This window comes from Mauremys reevesii, linkage group 8 (genome assembly GCF_016161935.1).
Source record: "Mauremys reevesii isolate NIE-2019 linkage group 8, ASM1616193v1, whole genome shotgun sequence".
Taxonomy (NCBI): Eukaryota; Metazoa; Chordata; order Testudines; family Geoemydidae; genus Mauremys; species Mauremys reevesii.
The window spans coordinates 98,204,364-98,228,380 of NC_052630.1; the positions used below are offsets into that span (position 1 = coordinate 98,204,364).

A 24,017-nucleotide genomic window follows, 5' to 3' on the forward strand; every position below is an offset into this window, starting at 1 on the left:
TCATTCATTCTCAAAAAAAAAAAGTCTACCATGCACATAGTAACAGTACAACTACTCCCACTAATTAGATGCAGCACCACAACGACATCACCCTGAGGCGTGTCAGGGGCACACAGAGAGAGCGGATGTTAATAGAAGCCCTGCACTGGCATGGGGCATGCGGCGGAAGTGTGCTTCAACGGAGCAAGCACAAAGCACTCCCCAAGAAAGAAACCTTTGGCTTTTTTTTCTGCTCTCTGAGCTTTTTTTGAATATCCCCAGAGGACTATTGCTCCATTGTTGTTTGTGTAGACCTGCTGTTTGTTTAGTTTTCATATTTAAAAATGTTTATATGGTATTTCTATTTTTATATAAAAAAAAAAATAAATGTTTCGAGATCCTGGCTGTGAATGGCATGCACTGCCTGGCCTCAGACAGTGCAGAGCAACCTCTCAGGGCCCTCACCCACATCTTCTTTCCAGACAGGAGACACTTACGGAACACTGAAACAACAGAACCCTGAATTCATGGCACCATTTACTTCAACAATTACACTTTAATCAAGACACTTGCATGTTGCACAGTCTCCATTTCTTTCAACAGAACTCCAAATTCCATACAGGTGTAAACACTGTTCTAAGACCTGTTTTTTATATTTTATTGTATGAAAACTTAAAAAAGCCTTTGGAAGACTCCCATTATAGTTTTAAATTTACAGTTTCATAGCAATGAGATTTACACAGAACGTTGGTGATATTTTGGACTATAGTTCTTTGGAGATATAATTCACTGCACAACACAGTCAAATTCTACCCTCCCATGACCTGTACTTCACTCCCACTAAAGTCAGTGGGAAAGTGTGTGCATTGCTAGACAGAATTTGGAAACACTAAAGCAACCGTTAGTCTGCCTGTAAGGAGACCAAATATTCTGGGTACTGTATTAGAAACAAGTAATCTCAGGTATTTTCTCTTACCCACTGAGTTTCATGTTTGGTTTTGGTTTTTTTGGTGGGCACACAGAAGCTCTCTACTGCTAACTTTTGATTAATTTTTAAAGTTTTTCCTGCCTATTCCTATTGCATACCTCTAGTGGAGCTGATCCAGTTATTCCTTTCTACACCACAAAGCATTTCAAACATTGTTGATGCAACATGGAAAGACTAGGATAGTGGTCCAGTGTTGGCAAGACTAGAAAAGGGACACTGCTTACAAGTGACTTTGAAGATTCAGTTGGGGATGGCCCTGGGCACACTTTGGTCACAGTGAGAAGTGAGCACGAAGACTTGAGTGTAAAAATGCTGACTTGCAAGCACATAGCATTCTGTGCAAGCCCTGCCTGACAAACCAAATGGGAGCAGTTTCCAAACAGTAACTGAGGGGGTGAAGGGCTGGCTTTTTAAATGTATTTAGGCAACTGAGGATGCAGATAAGAATCTACACACCTATCTGCATCTTTAGGCACCTAAATACTTTTAAAAATCTATCCCAAAGCCTCATGTCCCGCCTCAAAAGTCAAGTCACAAAACGTGCCATTCCTAGAGGACTCTGGCTGTACAAGCCCTCCTCAATGCAAGCAGCAGTAATCTTATAGGAATGCCCATCTTAAGCAGTGATCAATAGTACCAGATACTCTCAGTACAGTTAGTGAAGGATTATAACAAAGGAAAATTAGAGTTTTATCTACAGCTATCCATTTGATTTGGTTTGTGGCTTCTTTAAATATTTAGGTCTCCCATAGTACATCATGTGTGTCTCTACAGTGTCTAGTATCTCACTGTTGATTCGCAGGACAGCTGGATCAGTCTGATTGTTTTCTTTGATGTCATACAAGTGCTGCAAGCCACCTTCTTCAATTAGCATGCTACAGTACCGGGCAGCTGAAATGAGAGAGAGAGAAAGTGCATCTTTATTAGGGACTTTGCTAAGAGAGTGTCAAAATGACAACTTACATTAGGAGAAAAATTCAAGTGTTAACTAAATTATGCTGCCTCTGACTTCAGCCAATATTTAGACTACATAATTAGTGATGCATTAGTACTCAGCACTGGATTAGTTGTTCCCATTTATGAGGACTTCAATGAGGGCAGAATAATGCTAACGCCAAGTGCTTTTGAAAATACCATCCTTAGAGTAATAACATTGTTAAGTATAGAGGGGAGGGTCAACATTTCCCAGATATAGTTAAATGAACTGGAACAGGATTTGGAATCAAACTAGTTTATTAAAAACTGAGTTATAAACAGGCTACTAATTTGACATTGACTTTAGTGCACGCATATGCAGATTGGCTGACTATACAATGTAAAGCTCTTTAAAGCCACCCAGTGATCACACATGGGTCTAATTATTTGATGTACATTACATAAATGATTTTGTAGTCCACAATACTCTTTACAAATTTATAAACTACTACAGACCACTTCACTCCACACTGTTAGAGCTGCCCCTGAGGTGGAATATGGCATACGGCCATGCTACACAACAGTTTAGGGCAGGAAGAGGTGTGGACTACAGCATCCACCCTGACACTGCAGGAAATAGTAGGGAAAACCCTATTCTGAAGAGGACTACAGCGTTTTTAAAAAGATCAGAACTTCAGTTTTAAAAAGTTTCCTCTGAAACACAGAACCTCCAACAGAACGGTGCCACAAACACCATGCTGGGGAACTGGCTCAATAGCAGCTCCAATTATACCCTCTTTTTCAACTCACTGCAACCCCTACAGCATAATGTAGGCACAGATCCCATCTCATTTATCCTGAGAATAAGTATTCTGATGTTACCCTGCTTTAAGGTAGAAACTTGGTGTATCTGCCAAACGTTATAATAATTTCCAAACACTTAGGATATCAAAATGAACAAAACCCAAGTACTTTTGGTAACTGCTCCCTTACACAGAAATATTCCTCATAAAAATTGCCATTTAGTTTGATGGTCTGGAAAACAACTTAGGAAATGCTCAGGAGCAGAACAGTAAAGTCCCAAAAGCAATGGGGTGAGTAGGGATGACACATCCATCAACTCTCACACACATGTACACATTAACATAAAAAAACAAAGCAAGCAGCAATGAGACTTGTTAGTTACAATACATCTGTAAACTCTCTGGGATTGTTTTTTCAATTTAAAGAGAATACATTGTTTGCAGAATTGCATTACTTACTCATGAGTAAGGCTGTGAGTCTGTCACGGATTCCGTGACTTTCTGGGACCTCCATGACTTCTGAAGCCTGCAGATGTGCCTGACAGCAGGTCTGCCTGGGGGCCAGCCTCACTGGTCCCCCGCCAGTGGCGGTGGTCCTGGGCTGCCCCCTGACAGCAGTGACAGTGGCAATCCCAGCATGCCCCTGCTGGCAGTCTCGGGCCACCCTCTGACAGCAGTGGCAGCAGCAATCCCAGCATGCCCCTGCTGGCAGTCTCGGGCCACCCCGACAGCAGTGGCAGCAGCAGTCCTGGCAGGCCCCTGACAGTGGTCCTGGGCCGCTCCCCACCCCTGAGCACCAGCGGGCACCCTGGAGCCAGCCCCCCATCCCCCCCAGCAGGCACCCCCAGATTTAGTCAGGGGTATATAGTAAAAGAAAGGGACAGGTCACCAGCCCGTGAATTTTTGTTTATTGCCCATGACTTTACTAAAAATCCTGTGACTAAAACGTAGCCTTACTCATGAGATTTATATAAAAGACAAATTCATCCTGACCAGTCATTTTATTTACTACCCTATTGTCGCCAAACACAGATCAGTTTAAAAACCAAGGAACTGTATCTCAGCTTGTTACAATGTTTTGAGTCATTGAATGTAATGAGACTACTGTTTACTATCCAACATAAACCCTATATGACTAAGAGGTCAGCAAAGAATGACTTAAACTTTGATGTACTTATCCAACAGGCTTATGAGTGAACATGAGAACCATCCTATTTCATATTAAAAGATTAAACTGTAAAGTTGAATACATACGAGTTTTGCAGGTGATATGCTGCATAGCCCACACTGCCCACAGCTGAACCCCAGATATCGTGAAGCAGTCAAGTAATGGATAGAAAGGATTCAAGGATCTATGGGTTTAAAAGAGAAATATATTTGGTGAAGTCATGGGGATACTGGATACCTTTATTTCAGAGTAACTATGCTGTCTCAACACATTAAGCTTTAGGTATCCTCATACAGTGTTGGATTCTGCATTAAACATTAAACACCCAGGAAACACTCAAGTACACTGTAATACCATTATGGAAGTCAATGGCAGACCCTCCTCTGGGATACTGGGGCTAGTTCTAGTCACTCTCTAATAGCAGCAGCAATAAAAGTATTTAATAAATAATTATCTTCCAGAACTCATGGAAGATGGATGAGGACAGTCAGCCTAACTTTGACACCTGGAAAGATGCTGGAATTAAACAAACAATTGATTTGTAAGCACATAGAGAATAACAGGGTAAGAAGTAAATGCCAACATGGATTTGACAAGAACAAATTGTGCCAAACCAATCTAACTTCCCTCTTTGACATAATTTCTGGTGTAGCGCATGTGGGGGGAAAGCAGACATGATACATCTTGATTTTATAATAAGGCTTTTGACACAGTCCCATGTGACAGTCTCAAAGAAAAACCCTAAGGAAATGTGATCTAGATGTGGTCTAAATGTGGTCACAGTTGCAAAAAAGCCTAATATTCTGGGCTGAATTAATGGAAGTGTCACATAGACTCAGACTAAGGCCAGAAGCAGGGGCGGCTCTAGGAATTTTGCCGCCCCAAGCACAGCGGCACGCCACAGGGGGCGCTCTGGCGGTCGCCGGTCCCGCGGCTCCGATGGACCTCCTGCAGACGTGCCTGCAGAGGTCCACCGGAGCCACGGGACCAGCGGACCCTCCACAGACACGCCTGCGGGAGGTCCACCGGAGCCGCCTGCCGCCCTCCCAGCGACAGGCAGAGCGCCCCCCACGGCATGCCGCCCCAAGCGCGTGCTTGGCGCGCTGGGGTCTGGAGCCGGCCCTGGCCAGAAGGGATCATCATGATCATCTAGTCTGACCTCCTGCAGGCCACAGAACCGCACCCACCCACTCCTGTAATAGACTTCTAACCTCTGGTTGAGTTACTGAAGTCTTCAAATCATGATGTGAAGACTGAGTTACAGAGAACGTAGGCTATATGTAGGACACAGGAGGCAAAAGTCCTACTACACTTGGGACTAGTGAGGCCTCAGCTGCAGTAGTGTGTCCAGTTTTAGGCACCACACTTTAGAAAGATACGGACTATTTGAACAGTGTCAAGAGAAGAGCAACAAAAATGATGTATGGTTTAGAAAATCTGATTTATGAGGAAAGGTTAAAAAAACTGGACATACTTAGTCTTGAGAAAAGAAGACAGAGGAGGGACCTGATAACAGTCTTCAGATATGTTAAAGGCTGTTATAATGATATATAGAGATATACCTATCTCATAGAACTGGAAGGGACCCTGAAAGGTCATCAAGTCCAGCCCCCTGCCCTCACTAGCAGGACCAAGTACTGATTTTTGCCCCAGATCCTGCCCCCTCAAGGATTGAACTCACAACCCTGGGTTTAGCAGGCCAATGCTCAAACCACTGAGCTATCTGGTGATCAATTGTTCTCCATGTCCATGAAGGTAGGACAAGAAGTAATGGACTTAATCTATAGTAAAGGAGATTTAGGTTAGATAGGAAAAACTTGGATAGTTCAAGCTCTGGAATAGGCTTTCAAGGGAGGCTGTAGAATCCCCATCATTGGAGGTCTTTAAGAACAGATTAGACAAACACCTGTCGGGGGTGGTCTAGTTTACTTGGTCTTGCCTCAGCACAGGAGGCTGGACTAGATGACCTCTCAAGGTCCCTTCTAGCCCTACATTTCTATGATTCTGTAAATAGGTAATAAGTGATGAGAGGTATGGAAAGTCTTCCATATGGAAAGAGATTGGGATTGTTTAGTTTAGATTGTAGATGAACAAGAAGGGATAAAGATATATAAAATAATTAATGGCATGGGGGGGGGAATAACGTTCCCATTTATACTCTAAATAAGAAAAAAAGTGACAAAATTGAAAACCATTAAGTTTAATACTAATTCAAGGAAAATTTTAAAAACACCTCCACAAGAGTTACCTATGGAACTCATTCATGAGAGGCCAACACCTTGGCAGGATTTATAAAGCTTTAAGACAACCATATGGCTAATGGGAGCATCCACAATTACATTAGGTTGTGGTGGTTTTTATTATTTTAAAAAGAGAAAGCCACATGCTTCAGGATTTAAGCCAATTTCTAACTGACAGAAGTTAGGCAAAAGCGTCCTTTAATAGCCCAATTCTATAAATTTTCAGCTATAGGGTATCTTGCAACTTCCCCAGAAACATCTGGTAGTACTGGACACTCTCACAGACAGGATACTACACTATAAGCCACCAGTGTAATGCAGCATAGCAATTTATATGCTCCTAAAAAAAAAAAAAAAAGGTTTGGGATGTTGAAGTCATAGGTGCAGGACCCAAATCTGGTTCCTGTGAACGGTATGTATTATTTTAGCTGGTTAGAACTACCTAGAACAGTATTTCAGCAGGCTCCAAAATGGCTTTTCGCCCCTCCATTCCCTGGCCAAACATGTCCAAGAGATCTGCTACAAAAGCAGTGTTCCATAAAGGAGAACATTTAGGGTGAAGAGGTTGGCGGCGGCAGCAGCAGAAATACAGTAAGTACACAAACTTCAGAAACAGGAGAAGAGTTAATATTGTCAAGACATTATTCCAAATTCATTACCTGTAGGCAACCAATGCTACCATCTTACATTTTGGTGTTGGCCACTTCAAAATGGTTGAATGCTGTAAAGATACAAAACTAATTATTATAATATTTACAGTAAACCGCACAAGCACTGTACTAGAATATAACTAGGGTATCAGTTTTAGCCAGCGTACCAGTTGTTCAATCAGAGATTTTCTTTGGGTTTGACTCAGTGTCCAGGCCTGCTCTCCTCGAGATAGTAAATTAGCAATAATCCCAGCTGAAAAGAAACTGACTTCTATCTCAGCACTACACAATAATTCACTGAGACGGTCTACAAAGTCCTTCCACATTAGTTTAGACTGAAGTTCTCTCACTTCTGCTACATTGTTCTGTAAGACAGAATAGGTGAAAAAAATCAATGTGCACAAGCAGCATATACAACGTTCATAAGCATTATGATAAGTAAATACATTTCTTCTAAAGGATGATGAGCCTTATAACCTCCCATTTTCTATAACAACATAGTTGATACTCTGAAAGCTTCAATACCTAAAAATCAAACTGAAGCAAATAAAAAAACCCACTACCAAACCCTCACCTACAGTTCATATTTTGTTACATTACTTAATTTTGAGTCCAATCCAGAATTTAACAAGAGTTTTGCCATCGAGTTCAGCAGGAGCAGAACTGGACCTTTATCTTCTTTTGGGTACTTGTAGACATTTCACTTGCTCCCCTAACCTCTGCGGAAGTACTGAAGGAAATGCCTTGACCGCTGAATGGTTATTTCTATTTTAATCCATGTACTGTAAACTGGTTTTCAGAAAATCATCAGTGTAATGTAAAAATGATGCTGAGATGAGTGTCTAAGGATATAAACTGATCCTTTAGTAAAAAGAGATTTTCTCCCTTACAATTTAAAAGTAAGTTAACATGCCCTCCAGGTATTTCCTAACTGAAAGTTAAACAGAAACAAGTAACAGAAAACTAATGCTTCTTTTAAAACAGAACTTGATTTTGATCTTACCAGAAGGCCAAGAACTTTATGTTGTATAGCTGAATCAGATGGAAAACACTGTCAAGACAAACGAAGGTCATCATTAAATAGAGGTTTGATGTATGCTAGCAATCTACCACAATCAGTCACACTCTCACCTCTAAGACTCTCATGAAGAGTTCTAACCCTTGGTTGTCAATGAAGTGCCTACAGGTGGTAGCAGATTCATCAGTGAGATTCCAAAGTGCACTCAGGGTAAACATGAAAGTAGTATCGACTTCATTCAAATTTGTTTTCTGTTCAACTATTTCAAGAAGTTCCTGTAAAGGAAAAGCAAAAAATAAGGTTTTAGACAGGGGCGGCTCTATAAATTAGGGCGCCCCAAGCAGGGCGGCGCGCTCCGCCGCCCTTCCCCGGTCCCGCGGTCGGGGCAGAAGTGTCTGCGGCGGGTGCGCTGGTCCCGGCTCCGGTGGAGCATCAGCAGGCACGCCTGTGGGAGCTCCGTCCGAGCCGCGGGACCAGCGCACCCGCCGCAGTCATGCCTGCGGGAGCTCAACCGGAGCCGCGGGAAGAGGGGACCCGCCGCAATCATGCCGGAGCCAAATGCCGCCCCCCCGGGAAAGGGCCGCCCCACGCGCCTGCTTGGCGCGCTGGGGTCTGGAGCCGGCCCTGGTTTTAGATTTTGGCTTTGATTCTCGTTGCAGACATTAGTAATAATTCATATCGATATTGTGAAAGCACCAAAAGACCTTAAGCCCCATCATGCTCTGTGCTGTACAAATGTGGGTTGCTCAGAACTGAGTCATTTTTCTCATGATGTTGGTTTAATATCTGGTGACAAAGAATGTCACATAGAGATGTGCAACTCACCCCCACAACGATGTAGAGTTCTGCACTGAGTTGTGTTGTTTGCTCAGATGAAAGCTGCAAGTAAATAATGTTACATGAGTATCTGAAATATCTGTTGAAAATTAGGAAACAGAAGTTTGAACATTTCCAAATTTAAGTCTCATACCTTCAAAGCTAGAATAGAGCTTATATTCACTGCCATCCTTTGCATATTTTGATTTTCATGGTTACACAGCCACTGCATAACAAGTTTGGCAGCTTCAAACCTAGATTATGACAGCAGAGTATAAGTTATACAAAACTTAAAATTCATCTTGCATCTCAGACTCTAGGGTTCTCATATCAACCTCTGGAAACGGAAGGAAACATGCTTAGTTTCCAAAGGATAGAAAAGCACAAGCTTGGTTTTTGCATATCCTCTCCTCACCCCCGAAAACGGGCAATAACAAAGACTAATTTATAGCAGCCTTTGATCAGGCCACAAGAAAGATGCTAAGAGGGATCCAATAGTTTTAAAAGGTTATCTAAAAAATGACTAAGTGAGCAACAATAAATAACTCATTATTAATGCATGAGTGATGCCTTTTGTTACTAACAGAACTACCACCAAACCCCCTCTCCACATCTGAAGAAAGGTTTCCCTTTCTTCCTGTCAGAGCAAAGAATCCTCCACTCGTACCTTCTGCTTCCGTCACCCATTCCTCCCTCCAGGCAGTCAAGTGCCAATGTCATCAATAGAGTGACAAGGTGGGTGAAGTAATATCTTTTATTTGACCAACCTCTGCTGGTGAGAGACGCAAGCTTTGGAGCTACACAGAGCTCTTCTTCAGGAAGACATGAGGAAGAGCTCTGTGTAGCTCGAAAGCTGGTCTCTCTCACCAACAGCTGTTCCAATACAAGATATTACCTTGCTCACTTTGTCTCTCTAATATCCTGGGACCTCCCCGGCTACCACAACAATGACATCAATAGTGTATTAACACCATTGCCAGATAAGAAAGATCACTGAAGTCATATACAAGGCAACTGCCTTTCCCTCCAGCAGATGAACATGTCCAGGGAGCTAGAAATCTTGAAGTGTTGACCCTTCCAAAGTCAACAGGAATTTTGCCATTGACGTCAATTGGGCCAAGATTTTACTGCCAGTCTGATCTCCCACCAGCTTTGTACAAATGTAACACCATCAGCTTCAGTGGAGTTACTTGCAGTTTATGAGTCTATAAGCAAGAATCAGGCCCTAGGAAGCGAACCTAAAATTTCTGAATGACAAGTCAGAAGACTAGTTAATTGAGGATCCACAAAAGAAAGTTTAAAGATGAAAGTTATGATAAAAAAAAAGAAAAACAGAAAAAAGAAAATTTGTTCCAAATATCTGACATGCTGCTTGACATCCTATTTCAATGTATTGGGTTGTCACTTACCTGTTAAATGGAACATCTTGAAGGATCCTGACACTAGATAGGAGGAGGAGGCAATTCTTCTGTAGCTGGTTTTTGTTTTGTTTTTTTGGGGGGGAGCGGGGGGAGAAGAGAAAAAGATTTTATGAAGTTACAGAAGCGCGCTCTCATATTTTATTTTATAATAATTTTGCAGTTCACTAATCATTAGGGAACCATGTATTGTATTATTAGACACAAATAATTAAACAAGCAAAGGATGGAATTGAGATACCATAAACGAAATCTTAAACAATATAAAGGCTTCTGCAGTACAGATAATGCAATCCCCCCTAGAATGTATGATATTAATGAGTCCAGTTTTGTTCCTTACTTAACTTTATCGTACAAGGAGGTTTTTGGAATGGGGGAAGATGTTAAATTTTATCTTGCTGTGAGATTTTTTTAATTCATATTCAAAGTTGTCTAAGAATTGGACCTCTTTGTAAAATCTCATTCCGAGTCCCCACTACCAGCCTTAACCTCTCCTCAAGGGTCAGTATCAGCTGTATGAATTCAGTGTTGCAAGAAAGGCAGACTGTTACCATCCTACAAGATTACAGTTGGCTGTATCACAGCTTTGGATCTAAAGCATTTCCTTAACAGCCTTTGCTATCAGCCCGGACTGGATTCAAGAAAAGCACATGAATATTGCTGCCACTAACCATTACTTAGTTTAGTGTGTGCTATCTCATAATAATGTAAAAGGGGCATATGGGATCAGATCAATTATCCAGCTAGCCCAGTATCCTGGCTTCTGACAGTGGCCAATGCCAGCAGCTTCAAAGAGACAACAGAAAACACAATTACTGAGTGATCCATCCCCTTTCATCCAGTTCCAGCTTTTGGCAGTCGGAGGTTTAGGGCCACCCAGAGAATGAGGTTGTGACCATGACCATCTTGGCTAAAAGACAGTGATGGACTTATCCTCCATGGATTTATCTAATTATTTTTAACCCAATCAGACCTTGGGTTTCACAATGTCCCCTGCCAATGAGTTCCACAGGTTGACAGTGTTATGTGAAGAAGTACTTCCATTTGTTTGTTTTAAAACTACTGCCTATTAATTCATTGGTTATGTGAAAGGGTAAATAACAATTCCCTATTCAAACCATTTATAGACTTCTACCATATCCCCTCTTAGTCATCTCTTTTCCAAGCTGGACAGTCTCAGTATTTTAAATCTCTCCTCATACAGAAGCTGTTTCGTACCTGTAATAATTTTCTTGCCCTTTTCCACATCTAATATATCTTTTTTGAGATAGGGTAACCAGAACTGCACACAGTACTCAAGGTGTGGGTGTGCCACAGATTTATATAGTGGCATAATGATATTTGCTCTCTTATTAGCTAGCCCTTTCCTAATGGTGGCTAGCATTGTTAGCTTTTTCGACTTATGAGAGGATAGGAGTAAGTGGGAGATCTCAAGCCACCACCAATTCAGTTACCCACACAGAAAGCACTACCCATCAGTCCTCGATGTGGAATTGCAAATATTGGAATTGCTATTTCTTCTTTCTGAACAGAAATTAAAGAAATCTAATTGCTGTGGAGGAAGTAATGACTGAATTTGTGCCAGACTAATTTCACCTGCTTGCTGAAAGACAAGCTTCTAATAATTCTCTTTAAGTTATGCCAATACTAAAATGCACCTGAGGCCTCATGACAGCAAGAATACTGCAAGTCTCTTTATACAGCAAGAGAGATTTCTACATTGTACAGAGGACAGCTAGCTTGAAAGGTAACTTCGATTAGTAAATATCTACTAATTATACCCATTTCCAGTACAGTCCTTAAAATGTCTGTCACTGCTTCAATATTTCCCTAGCTGTGAATGATGCTGATGTCTCAGTGAGAATTGAGATTTTAGTTATGCTTCCCATAAGAAGACAACTCTGATGTAGCTCCACATTTGATTGCACAGGAAAAGCAGGAGACTTTCAGCGGTGATGCAAGCAGAGTTTGTTGTTGTTTGGTCTTCTTTAAAATTCAGGAGTAATTTTATGGCATTTCACCACTTACACCAATTCACAAATATTGGTTAAGAACAACAGTACATGCTTTATAACACATCTGTCAGTCTCCGCACTTTCCCAGGAGTCCAGCCTGCATTTCCTGTATTTTCATACAATCAGGATGACAGCTTTCTATGTATTTCAGACTACTTATTCTCGATTTATTTTTCTGTGTAATTAAGTGTACTCATTATACTATATTAAGTGACATATAAGAAGTCTGCTAATACAGAGCAAAGATGAAACATGACAAGGCAAGGTTAACACTGTAAAGGAATCTGAATGTTAAAATTAATGGCATACATAATTTATAAATAGTAAAACAAAAAAGAAAATTGTTAAGCTGCATGAGAGTAGAGAGAGCACCAGTCATCCAACCTTAGTGTTGGCCTCTACTGATGCAAAGCAGAAGGGAGAAATTAGGGGAAAACCCCACAGATTCTACAAATCTGGTCTTTTCTGCTAATCGTGGCATTTCATTTGGATTTGAACAAAATATCAGTACATCAATACCGATGAAGCCTTCTCAGAGCAGAAACATACTTGTTCTGCTTTATATTATAGCCCTCCTTGTTAGGAGAAGCGAATTAAAATTGTGCTCCCTGCCCTTTTACCTGTTGCTGTTCAGGAAAGTTTTCCACGGCTTTGAGTAGTAAATGGATCACATCGGATAGCAGACGAACAGGCATGCCAGCAGACAGACCCTGTCTAGTTAAGTTAAGAGAACACGCACTAGCAGTTAACTGCACCGCCAAGTCCAAGGGGTGATTTCTCATTCCAACAATCACAAGCTGAAATAGAAAAGTTATGTTCACATAATAAGATCTCATATTTCTAATTTTGTAAGACAGTCACAATACTGCATTGTACAAGTTATGATGCACTTCTAATTATGATTACTGAATATTTTAAATAGTTATTAACCAAATGCAACAAGTATACCCAGAAGTGCACCCTCTTAGTAGCGCAGTAGGGTTGTAATGGCGAAAATCAATTTTATTCTGCAATCATATCACCTAGAGAAGGGTGTGAGTTTTTCTCCATTCCATGATATGTCCTACTATCCGCAGGATGTGAAAGGACAGTGACCCCAAACTAAATTTGGGGGGAGATTGAAGTGATATTATTGTGAACAGGGGGCACACCCTGGGGAAGAGGCAAGATCTATGACTGCACCTGATGGCATCTGACCTCCAATAGCCAATGGAGAATGAGTATTGGGGATGGCAAGAGGGCAGACCTTCACTGCTTATCCAGGACACCTAAGAAGTGGCTGGGAATGTCTTCTGTGATCCTTGATTAAACACAAAATTGCACCAGATGCAGACCTAGTCAGTCCCACCCATACTTTCATAGCTAACATGCTGGACTAGTCAACGTGTTCTACCTAGAATTGACTGCAAAAGCTACAGCCATTCCATCACATTGCAGTCAGAATCCTAAATGGAGGAAACAAACAAAGCATGTCTTTATCAACTCCCCATTTAAATCCAAATCCATTTAAGGATATTGGCCCTAATCTCTAAAATTCTGGAAGGGAAAAGCATAAACTCTCCCCAAATCCATCTTTTCCTTTGTTACCTGCTGTGATAGTTATGATCAACAGGAAAGGAGATTACAGCACCTGGGTTACTCCTGCAAGTGTACTTCTGAAATAACCCCACTCAACATACCAGCTAACTCAAGGGAAGGGAGAAGAGTCTGGGATGTGTACCTGATGAGTTACAGATCTTTACACACACACACACACACACACACACACACACACACACACACAAATATATTGATATTTACTCTCACCAGCAATTCATTTTTACCTTTAAGATTTCAGGCTTAGTTATTCTCATAAAACACGTCTGGGTGAAGAGACGAAAGAAAGCCTCCTTCACAAAGTATGACCGCTCACTGTAACGCTTCAGAGCTTCAGAAATCTGAATCTCATTTGCTCCTCCCGATACCTGGGGGCACAAAACAGTTAATACACTGAAGTTTAATTGGAAAATTTCACGTTACCTTTAACAAGTTGGATCTTTTGAAACTGTGCAAATAAATTAGTCTTATCCAAAACCATTCAAAATATGAAGTTACAATGAGCAAGCTGTCATCTAGCTATAACAGGAGTGGGCAAACTTTTTGGCTTAAGGGCCACATCTGGGTTTGGAGAGCGGGAGGGGGCTCCAGGCTGGGGCAGGGGGTTGAGGTGCCGGCGGGTGAGGGCTCTGGTTGGGTGCTCTGGGCTGGGAATGAGAAGTTTGGAAGGTGGGAGAGGGATCAGGGCTGGGGCAGGGGGTTGGGGCACAGGCTCCGGGCAGCGCTTACCTCAAGCAGCTCCCGGAAGCAGTGACATGTCCCCCCTCTGGCTCCTACGCAGAGGCGAGGCACTGGCCAGGCAGCTTGGCACACTGCCCCATCTGCAGGCACCACCCCTGCGGTTCTCATTGGCCGTAGTTCCCAGCCAATGGGAGCTGCAGAGTCAGCGCTTGGGGCAGGGGCAGTGTATAGAGTCCCTGGCTACCCCTACACATAGGAGCCGGAGGGGGAACATGCCACTGCTTCTGGGAGCCACGCAGAGCCCAGCTTCCAGGAGCCGCCCAATGGGAGCTTGAAGTCTGGATTAAAAGATCCGATGGGCTGTGGTTTGCCCACCCCTGAGCTATACTATAACTCACATGTAGTAATCTAAGAATATACTTAGAAAATTCTCCAGATAAATTCTTTGCATTGTGACAGCGTCTTCTGTTCAAAGACCTCGAACCTGAGCTCTGTCCAGGCTCTTCCCAGAGCCATGGAAATAGTTCAAACACAACACAGCAGTTTGTTAGTGCTCCATATGGAGGATAAATGCATCTAGGCAAGACCACTAAACAAAACTGCTCTCACCTCAACTCAGTTGTCTGTCTCAATTCAATTTTTTGCTCATTTTAACTTCGGGCAGCAGAACAGAGCTGGACAAACACTAGTAATGTTAGTCTACAACTTCTTTTGTCTTTTTCATTGAAGTAATCAATTTTATTTTAATTTTAATTTTTTTCCATTCCCGATTTTCAACAAGCTCAACTGTTAACTGCACAAACGGTTTTGACCCTTACTAGATTTATTCTCAAAGTTACTTTCATTAGGACAGGATTAGACAGAGAGAAGTGGGGCAAAGAAGAGCTAAATAACATATCTTTGCTCCTCTCCCTGAACTCTTTTTTTACCCTACTGGGAGTAGGATTCAGAGTTCCTGGCTCTACTTCCTACACAACACAGCAGATCACACTTCCTTTTGCATGCAAATGTGTCTTTTTTTTTTTTTAAACTCAAACCTTCAAGTTTCCTTCTCCCGAAAGGAATTCGGAGTAGCCGGCATCAGTAGCAAGTAGTCCCACAAACTGCATTGCAGGTCGCTGTTTGACAAATGCTTCTACAGCTTCATCAGTAATGTATTTACTGCCAGAAATGTCCAAAGACACTAGGTGAGGTAGGATGTCTTTCTGTTCTAGTAAAGAGACGGGTATATCAGATGTAAACTGCTGATCATCCGAAATATCAAGGTGGTTCAAATACTTTAGTTGTCTTATGACATCCAAGACTTGGGGCGTAGTCATTGTTAAACACTTCAAGTAGTGCATAGAGAGAGACTTAAGTCGATCCTTGCAGGCGAGAAGTGGAGTTATGTCAGTGACAGAAGTGTTGGATATATCCAAACTTTCCAGCCTTGGAAGTGAAGCAATCTCCACTAAATCCTCATTGTGGAAGCGAACATTGGTAATGCTCAAAGCACGAAGACCAGACAATTGATTGAAGCACCTTTCATATGGATTTGTCAGGGAAAGTCTTAATGAGTCCAGTACAAGGCACTGAAGATTTTGCTGGATCCACTTATTGCTACCAAGTCCACTTACAATATCTGCAATAGAAATGTCTGCATTCATCCCTGTAGCATCAAGTTCTATTAGCTTATGATGGCAGAATGCTTTTCTGAAAGATAGTGCAGATATTTTTGCTTTCCGGATGCAAGCTTGTTTCAAGCGTATTTGGTTACCTCGGAAAATGCCCACAGTTCCATCATTCAGCAGCTCTATTGGGAAACATCAATAAGTGTGTTACAGCAGACAGCAATGTAACGGAACTATAGAAAGTGCTCCTATTTCATCCCTCATGTTCAGTGCACTTTAGCCAGGAGGAATATTCATACATGAGAAAATTGTAAGGATTATTCTTAGAAGGTAAGGAAACAATCTATGAGCAGGAAACTGAGAAGAATAAATGGATTTTGAAAGATGTTTCTCCTTCCTCATGTTTTGAATCCTCAAAAAGGCTTATGGCAGTGAACTGATAAAGTGTTATAGCCTTCCTCACAATAAAAACACATATTACATCCTGAACATGTATGTGGCAAGGGATACATTCTTTTACACTGGATACAGGGTACCTCACCTTTGTGGGCTTGGTGGAAACACTGTTACTAAACTCTCTATTCTGACTAAAAATCTTCATTATGTTCTATACTGTTCATTATACAATAAGTATTTGAGAGTAAAAACATACTATAACTTGAAGTACAAACTCCTTGATGCTCTATTTTCATGTTAAATGGTAGATTTATACACACACACTGATATTCCAGCTTGTTAGAGAGCTAACAGAACCATAAAAATTCCCCCTTACAGATCACGACTGTGTGCTTGTGAGAAGAGCAAGAGAAGGGGAAAAGAATAAGTTAATGGTCTTTTAGCTGTCTCTCAAATTCAAGCATCCACTGGTGGTTAGCTTTTCAATCACATCTTTTCAAGAGCTCCTTTACAAATACAGCATATATAGATTTAACCCTATACTTATATCCTAGTAAATCAGGACACCATTTCTACATACTCTACAGGAAAACAGATTATAGATACAGTCAGGAATATGTTAAAAAATGTGAGAATTATCAAGTATGGTACATATTTTAACATTACCATTTAAAAATGATCAGGCAGCATTTAAATGCACAAGCCTCAATTATTTGTGAAAGGGTGGGAGTTTTGTTAAGATTAGTTTAAGTTGTTCCCTAAATTAGGAAGTATGGTATAACATTTAAACATTTGTTGGAATCATTTCAGCCATGGTGTGTATTTTATCCATGGTGTTAACCAATGAAACATCAAGAAAAAAAACAACCAGCAAGCAGAAGCAAAGACAAAACAGAATTCTCAGATATCAGAGGGGTAGCCGTGTTAGTCTGGTTCTGTAGAAGCAGCAAAGAATCCTGTGGCACCTTATAGACTAACAGACGTTTTGCAGCATGAGCTTTCGTGGGTGAATACCCACTTCATCGGATGCAAGCAGTGGAAATTTCCAGGGGCAGGTGTGTATATATAAGCAAGCAAGAAGCAAGCTAGAGATAACCAGGTTAGATCAATCAGGGAGGATGAGGCCCTGTTCCAGCAGCTGAGGTGTGAAAACCAAGGGAGGAGAAACTGGTTCTGTAATTGGCAAGCCATTCACAAGCCTGGTCTACACTAGGCGTTTAAACCGGTTTTAGGAGCGTAAAACCGATTTAATGCCACAACCGTCCACACTAGGAGGCACCTTATATCGATTTTAATGGCTCTTTAAACAGGTTTCTGTACTCCTCCCTAACGAGAGGAGTAACACTAGTATCTGTATTAACATATCGGATTAGGGTTAGTGTGGACGCTGATCGACGGCATTGGCCTCCGGGAGCTATCCCACAGTGCACCAGTGACCGCTCTGGACCGCAATCTGAACTCGGATGCAGTGGTCAGGTAGACAGGAAAAGCCCCGCGAACTTTTGAATATTTCCTGTTTGCCCAGCGTGGAGCTCCGATCAGCACGGGTGGCGATGCAGTCCGAAATCAAAATAAAAAAAGAGCTCCAGCACGGACCATGCGGATGTGATCGCTGTAAGGGCAGGCAAATCCGTTCTATCAGCGCTCCGTTACAGAAGATGAAATTCAGAATCCTTTTTTAAAAATCTCCAGACAGACGCCATAGCAGGGACTCAGCGCACTGCAGCGTGACAAGCGTAACGGAAAGCCAAAGAATCAAATGGATGCTCATGGACTGGAGGACTGAAGCTATCCCACAGTTCCTGCAGCCTCCGAAAAGTATTTGCATTCTTGGCTGAGCTCCAAATGCTTCTAGGGTCAAACAGTGTCCGCGGTGGGTCAGGGCATAGCTTGGCAATCTACTCACCCCCCCCACACACCCCCAGAAGCGAAAGGGAAAACAATCCTCTGACTCTTTTACATGTCACCCTATCTTTACTGAATGCTGCAGATAGACACGATGCTGCAGCCGTCAACACCAACATCATCATCATCACTCCCCCCCTGCCATGGGTGGCTGATGGTACAAAAGGACTGGTAACCGTCCTCGTCATCAGCCTATTGGCACATGGGGCAGTAACCATGCTGACTAGCATCCGTCAGGTCGATCAAGGGCGCCTGGCCCTAATTTTTTCTGGTGGTGGATGGTGCAATATGGCTGGTAACCATCGTCATCATAGCAACAGGGGGCTGAGCTCCATCAGCCCCCACCCTTCATGTGTAAAGAAAAGATTCAGTTGCCCCTGGACTAGCAGAGGGATGCTGGGCTTCTCTCCTACACACTGCTTAATGTCCTGTCTGGACTATCATAGCAGCTGGAGGCTGCCTTCCACTCATTTCTCACTAACAAGTCACCATGTCTTATTCCTGCATTCTTTATTACTTCATCACACAAGTGGGGGGACAATGGTATGGTAGCCCAGGAAGGCTGGGGTAAGAACGGAATGAACAGGTGTTGTTGTTACAGGAGCACCCCCTGTGAATAGCATACAGATAATAATTTCTGCAGGATCTGACACAGAGCAGCTGTGCTCTCTGGTTCTATGATACAGTGGTTATCTAGTACACTTGCCTATATTTTAGGCAGGACTGATTCTATTTTTAGATACCAAAAAGGAGGGATTGACTCAGGGAGTCATTCCCAATTTTGGCTTTTGCACCCCTGGCTAAGAGCAGCCAGGGGCACTTATGACAGCAGCAAATGGTACAAAAGGACTGGTAGCCATGATCATCTTAGTTCCAATTTATGGAAGGGTTTGGATGGTGCAATATGGCTGGTAACCATCTCTGCTGTCATGCAAAAGCATGCTTCTGTGTAGCGCTGCTGAATCGCCTCTGTGAGCGGCATCTAGTACACATACGGTGAGAGTCACAAAAGGCAAAACAAGCTCCGTGATTGCCATGCTATGGCATCTGCCAGGGCAATCCAGGGGAAAAAGGCGCGAAATGCTTGTCTGCCGTTGCTTTCCCAGAGGAAGGAGTGACTAACGACATTTACCCAGAACCACCCGCGACAATGATTTTTGCCCCATCAGACACTGGGATCTCAACCCGGAAGTTCCAAGGGGCGGCGGGGGAGGCTGCGGGAACTATGGGATAGCTAGGGAATAGCTACCCACAGTGCAACGCTCCAGAAGCCGACGCTAGCCTCGGACCATGGACGCACACCACCGAATTAATGTGCTTAGTGTGGCCGCGCGCAATCGATTTTATAAAATCTGTTTTACAAAACCGGTTTATGCAAATTCGGAATAGTCCCGTAGTGTAGACGTACCCACAGTCTTTGTTTAGTCCTAAGCTGATGGTGTTAAATTTGCAGATGAACTGGAGCTCAGCAGTTTCTCTTTGACTAAACAAAGACTGTGAATGGCTTGCCAATTACAGAACCAGTTTCTCCTCCCTTGGTTTTCACACCTCAGCTGCTGGAACAGGGCCTCATCCTCCCTGATTGATCTAACCTGGTTATCTCTAGCTTGCTTCTTGCTTGCTTATATATACACACCTGCCCCTGGAAATTTCCACTGCTTGCATCCGAAGAAGTGGGTATTCACCCACGAAAGCTCATGCAGCAAAACGTCTGTTAGTCTATAAGGTGCCACAGGATTCTTTGCTGCTTCTACAGAATTCTCAGAGTTAGTCTGGAAGAGATGATGTTGGAGTTTTTAGTTAAGGATTTGTTGTGTAAGTCTTACTTGATTAGAGTATAAACAGCTAAATATCAGAATGGTTTGTGCACTACTTTTTCCTAGTGCTTCGCTCAATCTAGCTTTAATTGTCCCAACTGAAGGGCCTTCCACTGCTGACCTTAAGTGATGATTCCACAGCCTACATTTTCATTTTCTTAATTTCATCCTATTAGTTCTAAGTATTTAATGTCAGAAAACCTATGACGAGAAGTACCCGGGAACTGTATGAAGGTTATTAAAGCATACCAAAAAAACCACATTGTCCTCCTTTTGTAAGATATTTGTCTTTCCTAAAACATCCAAACCAAAAAGAATTTAACAATAAAAAATCTCCATCTCAACCAGCAGGCTGACATACACTTTGAACAACCATGACAAGACTGAACCCTGTCATACATTACACTTTTGTGCTACCTTAAATAGCTCCCTTCCACCCTTGGTAGCTGCTCTCTTTAGATGTGTACTATGACAGCCTGGGAGATAAAATGGAATGTACAATTTGACACAAACTTGTTTTGTGAATCCCATTTTGATTATAATCTCCATCTTGGGTTAAGACATCCAGGTGGAACTGAAAACCGTTTAATTCCTACCAAAGAGAGTCTATTCTTGGCACTGTGTGATAATACTGGGGTTTCGGATACCTCTTATAGAGCTAACCATGACAAAGTCATTCAGGGCCATCTACTCTGAGTGACTATCCTAACGGAAGAAAAGGCTTGCTGTTAAGTAGAAGTCGCTGACTCTGAAAGTCAGAGGACTCTATGCAGAAACCTGTCTGAGGAGGGGGCCAAAATCCCCCGGTTTTCAGTTCCAACTGGATGTCTTAACCCAAGATGGAGGTTATAATCAAAGCACATAGCTGGAAGAGCTGGAGTTGCCCAGCCTGACCACTTGGCGAAAGAGGAAATACTTTTTTTAAGGAGGCTTCTTCTCTGAGGAAGGAGGGGCAGCATTCCACCATCAGAAGCAAGAAGTCCAGACACCAGGAAGGGCTGCTGAGCTGAAAGACTTTGACATTGAGGGGGAATGTTTGTTGTTTTCCTAAGAGCATATCTACACTACAGTGGCACAGCTATTATGCTGCAGTTTTGCCGCTGTATCACCATAGTGTAGATGCTTCCTATATCCTATATATTTTCCATCAATGAAGCTAATCCATCTCTCAAAGAGGCAGTAGCTAGGGCAAAAGAAGAATATTTCTGTCAACATAACCCACAGCATAGACATGGCTAAGTCAACTTCACTATGGTTCTCTTTCACACCCCTAACCAATGAAGCCAGGTCGATCTAATTTTTAAGCATAGGCCAGGCCCAAGACAAAGGAGTATGCTTGAGAGACCCAGAGCTAGGAACAACAGTCAGTTCCTACCCAAACTCAGAGGCCTTAGTAGCACATGGGACTCAGCGGCTGGCTCCAGTCACCACACACGGGGGTCTGCTCAGAGGAGGACTAGGCTAGCTTGTGACATATTTTACCTGAACTTTGCCAGCAGGGAAAAATATAAAAGTGTAACTATAAATTAGTTAACCTGAAATGAACCAGTTCACCAGTAAGTCACAGGGCAACAACATAACTTGCTTTCCTTATTGCAGTCAATATACAATACTTAAATATACCAAATCTGGTAATTATTCCCAAACTTTTATACATAAAATCCTATTCCCATGACTCTGCTAAGAAACTCCAATTGTTGTATAATTTAGGACCATTCAAAAAAAAATCAGATATTCATAGTTTCCAACACTTAATGCTTAATGAGAAGCATAAAACAATTAAATTAACTTTAGACAAGGATAATCTTATGAATAAGCAAAATAGCCACACAACCTTTTCATAATCTACAAGATGGCAAACAACCACCATAGACCCCTCCTTACTGCTCTAAATTCCTTAAGCCCGATAGGCCTGTGTGATATGAAAATTAAGTTCCACTCGTTTATTTTTATATAAAATTCCTCCATACTCAGTACAGAATCACAATATGAACAGAGTGTCCCTCACTAGCTGAAAGAAAAAAGAAAGCAAGATTTAAAGAGATTAAATGGATCATATTTCTAAATTGTGATGCCAGTGAGATGTTTTATTGTTTACTCCAACACACATACCCATGCCCTGCCTTTCCCAGACTCTTCACCAGAACTTCACCAAGTCCAAGATGGAACCAAAATAAATATTGTTAACTAATATTTTAAAATAAATTTCCACCCTTCTCACATTTTTTAGGTGAGCAAAGGAGGCACACTGAAATCTTGGGGTGGGGGAAGGTGACCATAAATTGGAGGAAATTTTGGTTGCCTTCAAATTTAGATAATTCCAATTTAAGAAAAGCAGAAGAGAAAATGTAATAGTAGAAACAAGATGCAATCAATTCAAGATAAATGATTTTGGGGGCAAGGTAAAAAGAACAAACTTTCTGAAGGTGGTGGTGATCAGATTTCCAAAGGTGAAATCTGAGGTGGAAAAGAATGTTTGAGGTGGTATTACTCCAAGATTTCAGATGTTAAAAATATAACAAATGACTAAAGTGCCTGACATCCAGCTTTTCCACCAGATCTACACTTGCTGATCCCAAGACAGTTGTCTTACCATGAAATGCCATAGTCTGCAGCAATCGATCAGCTACTTCTTGGGGAAGTCTTTCAGATTCTTTCAGGCATAGTGTTCCATCTTGTCTCTCAGTACAAAACTTCTCTAGGTCAGCAGTCAGCGCTTTCAAAGAGATGTCAAGTAAAGAGTATGGAGATGCCTCAGCCTGTTGTAAGCAAATAAAAAATCCTGCACACATTAATAAATTGTAATCAAATTACAACTAACCAAAATACTTTCACAATGATTAATTCAGGTTAAAGCAAAGTATTCCTGCCCCACTACCTACTTGATATAGCTCAATACATATCAGGATGAGGGAGCTTACAGAGATTGAGACAGCAACCTATTATGGTAGACCTCAGACTTCAAGGAACCGAACCTGTAAGCTCTCCACACCTTGACATCAATAGAAATTTTATGAAAAGGTCCTGCAGACTCAGACTCGAAACTGAAAATTATCTTACTGCGTAGCCATGAAAGCATCCAATTAGGAGTAGCTTATGACTGTGGATGCTCCTCCAGATAAGTTGTCAGGCAGAATAAACTGCATATTAATACAGGCCAGACATCCTCATTCCACCCCTATTTCAAATGCATCCTTCTCCCACCCTAAACAGTCCACTTTAACTTAGTTTTGTTTGATATTAATGCGTAGCGTGCACAAGTCAGGATTTAAAGGGGCGGCTACCACGGCCACACGTGTAACAACCCAAACTCACCCAACACTTTGGCAGAATCAATTATTACTTTTTTAAAAGGGCGGTAATCAGCGCGGGCGGGTGTTTTATCTCAGCTACACCTCAGAACCTCTGGGGCCTGAGTCCCAGGAGAGGAGTTTGATCCAGAAGAGACGGACCAGCCTGGAATCCAGCCATTCTCGGGCACGTTCATGCTCCAGAGCCCTCAACAGCGCGACCCCGCGGGGATCCCTGTCCCACGCCCCCCTCAGAGGGGGACACGGACACACGCCCCCTCCCGCAGCGCCCCCCACGCCCGCCGGCCCGGCTCCGGGGCAGCCCCGCACCTGGACAGCGGGGCAGTCGCTGCAGATGGGCGGCGGCGGCCGCTGCCGGCTCTGGACGTGCAGGAACCGCACCATGGCTGGTGGGCGGGAGGCCCCCCCCCGCGCGCGAGGGGCTCGGGCCTGCGCAGCAGAGACACCTCCCCGCCCTCTCCGCGCCGCTTTCTCTGCCTCGCTGGGCGCTCGCGGCCACCAGCCTCGCTACCGGGAACGCCGGGAGCCCAGCCCGGCCACAGCGCAGGCGCCGCCCGCTCACTTCCGGGGCGTGGCGGCCCGAGCTCGGGCCAGGGAACACGCGCGAGCTCCGAGCTATCGATGGGGCGAGCCCAGAGCAGCCCCTGAATGTTCACAGCGCCCCCTCCCGCCGTATGATGCAGGAACTCGC

At 42.8% G+C, this 24,017-nt stretch overlaps 1 protein-coding gene across 2 annotated transcripts; it reads right to left on the reverse strand.

Annotated features, from left to right (window-relative positions):
* Nucleotides 1–499: 499 nt before the first annotated feature.
* Nucleotides 500–23,710, reverse strand: LOC120370592 (protein zyg-11 homolog B-like). Of its 2 annotated transcripts, none has more exons than XM_039485595.1 (14): nt 23,636–23,710; nt 22,609–22,774; nt 15,325–16,079; nt 13,834–13,974; nt 12,631–12,807; nt 9,987–10,051; nt 8,732–8,831; nt 8,587–8,640; nt 7,875–8,036; nt 7,747–7,794; nt 6,911–7,108; nt 6,753–6,814; nt 3,940–4,037; nt 500–1,858 (listed from the first exon to the last, which is right to left on the reverse strand). In XM_039485595.1, exons 1-14 carry the CDS (start codon nt 23,708–23,710, stop codon nt 1,668–1,670), a joined length of 2,292 nt encoding a protein of 763 aa, XP_039341529.1. In that variant the 3' UTR covers nt 500–1,667. The 2 variants fall into 2 exon arrangements, with proteins under 2 accessions (XP_039341529.1, XP_039341530.1); XM_039485596.1 differs by lacking the exon at nt 23,636–23,710 and adding an exon at nt 23,076–23,109 and having other exon boundaries at nt 22,609–22,797.
* Nucleotides 23,711–24,017: the final 307 nt, after the last annotated feature.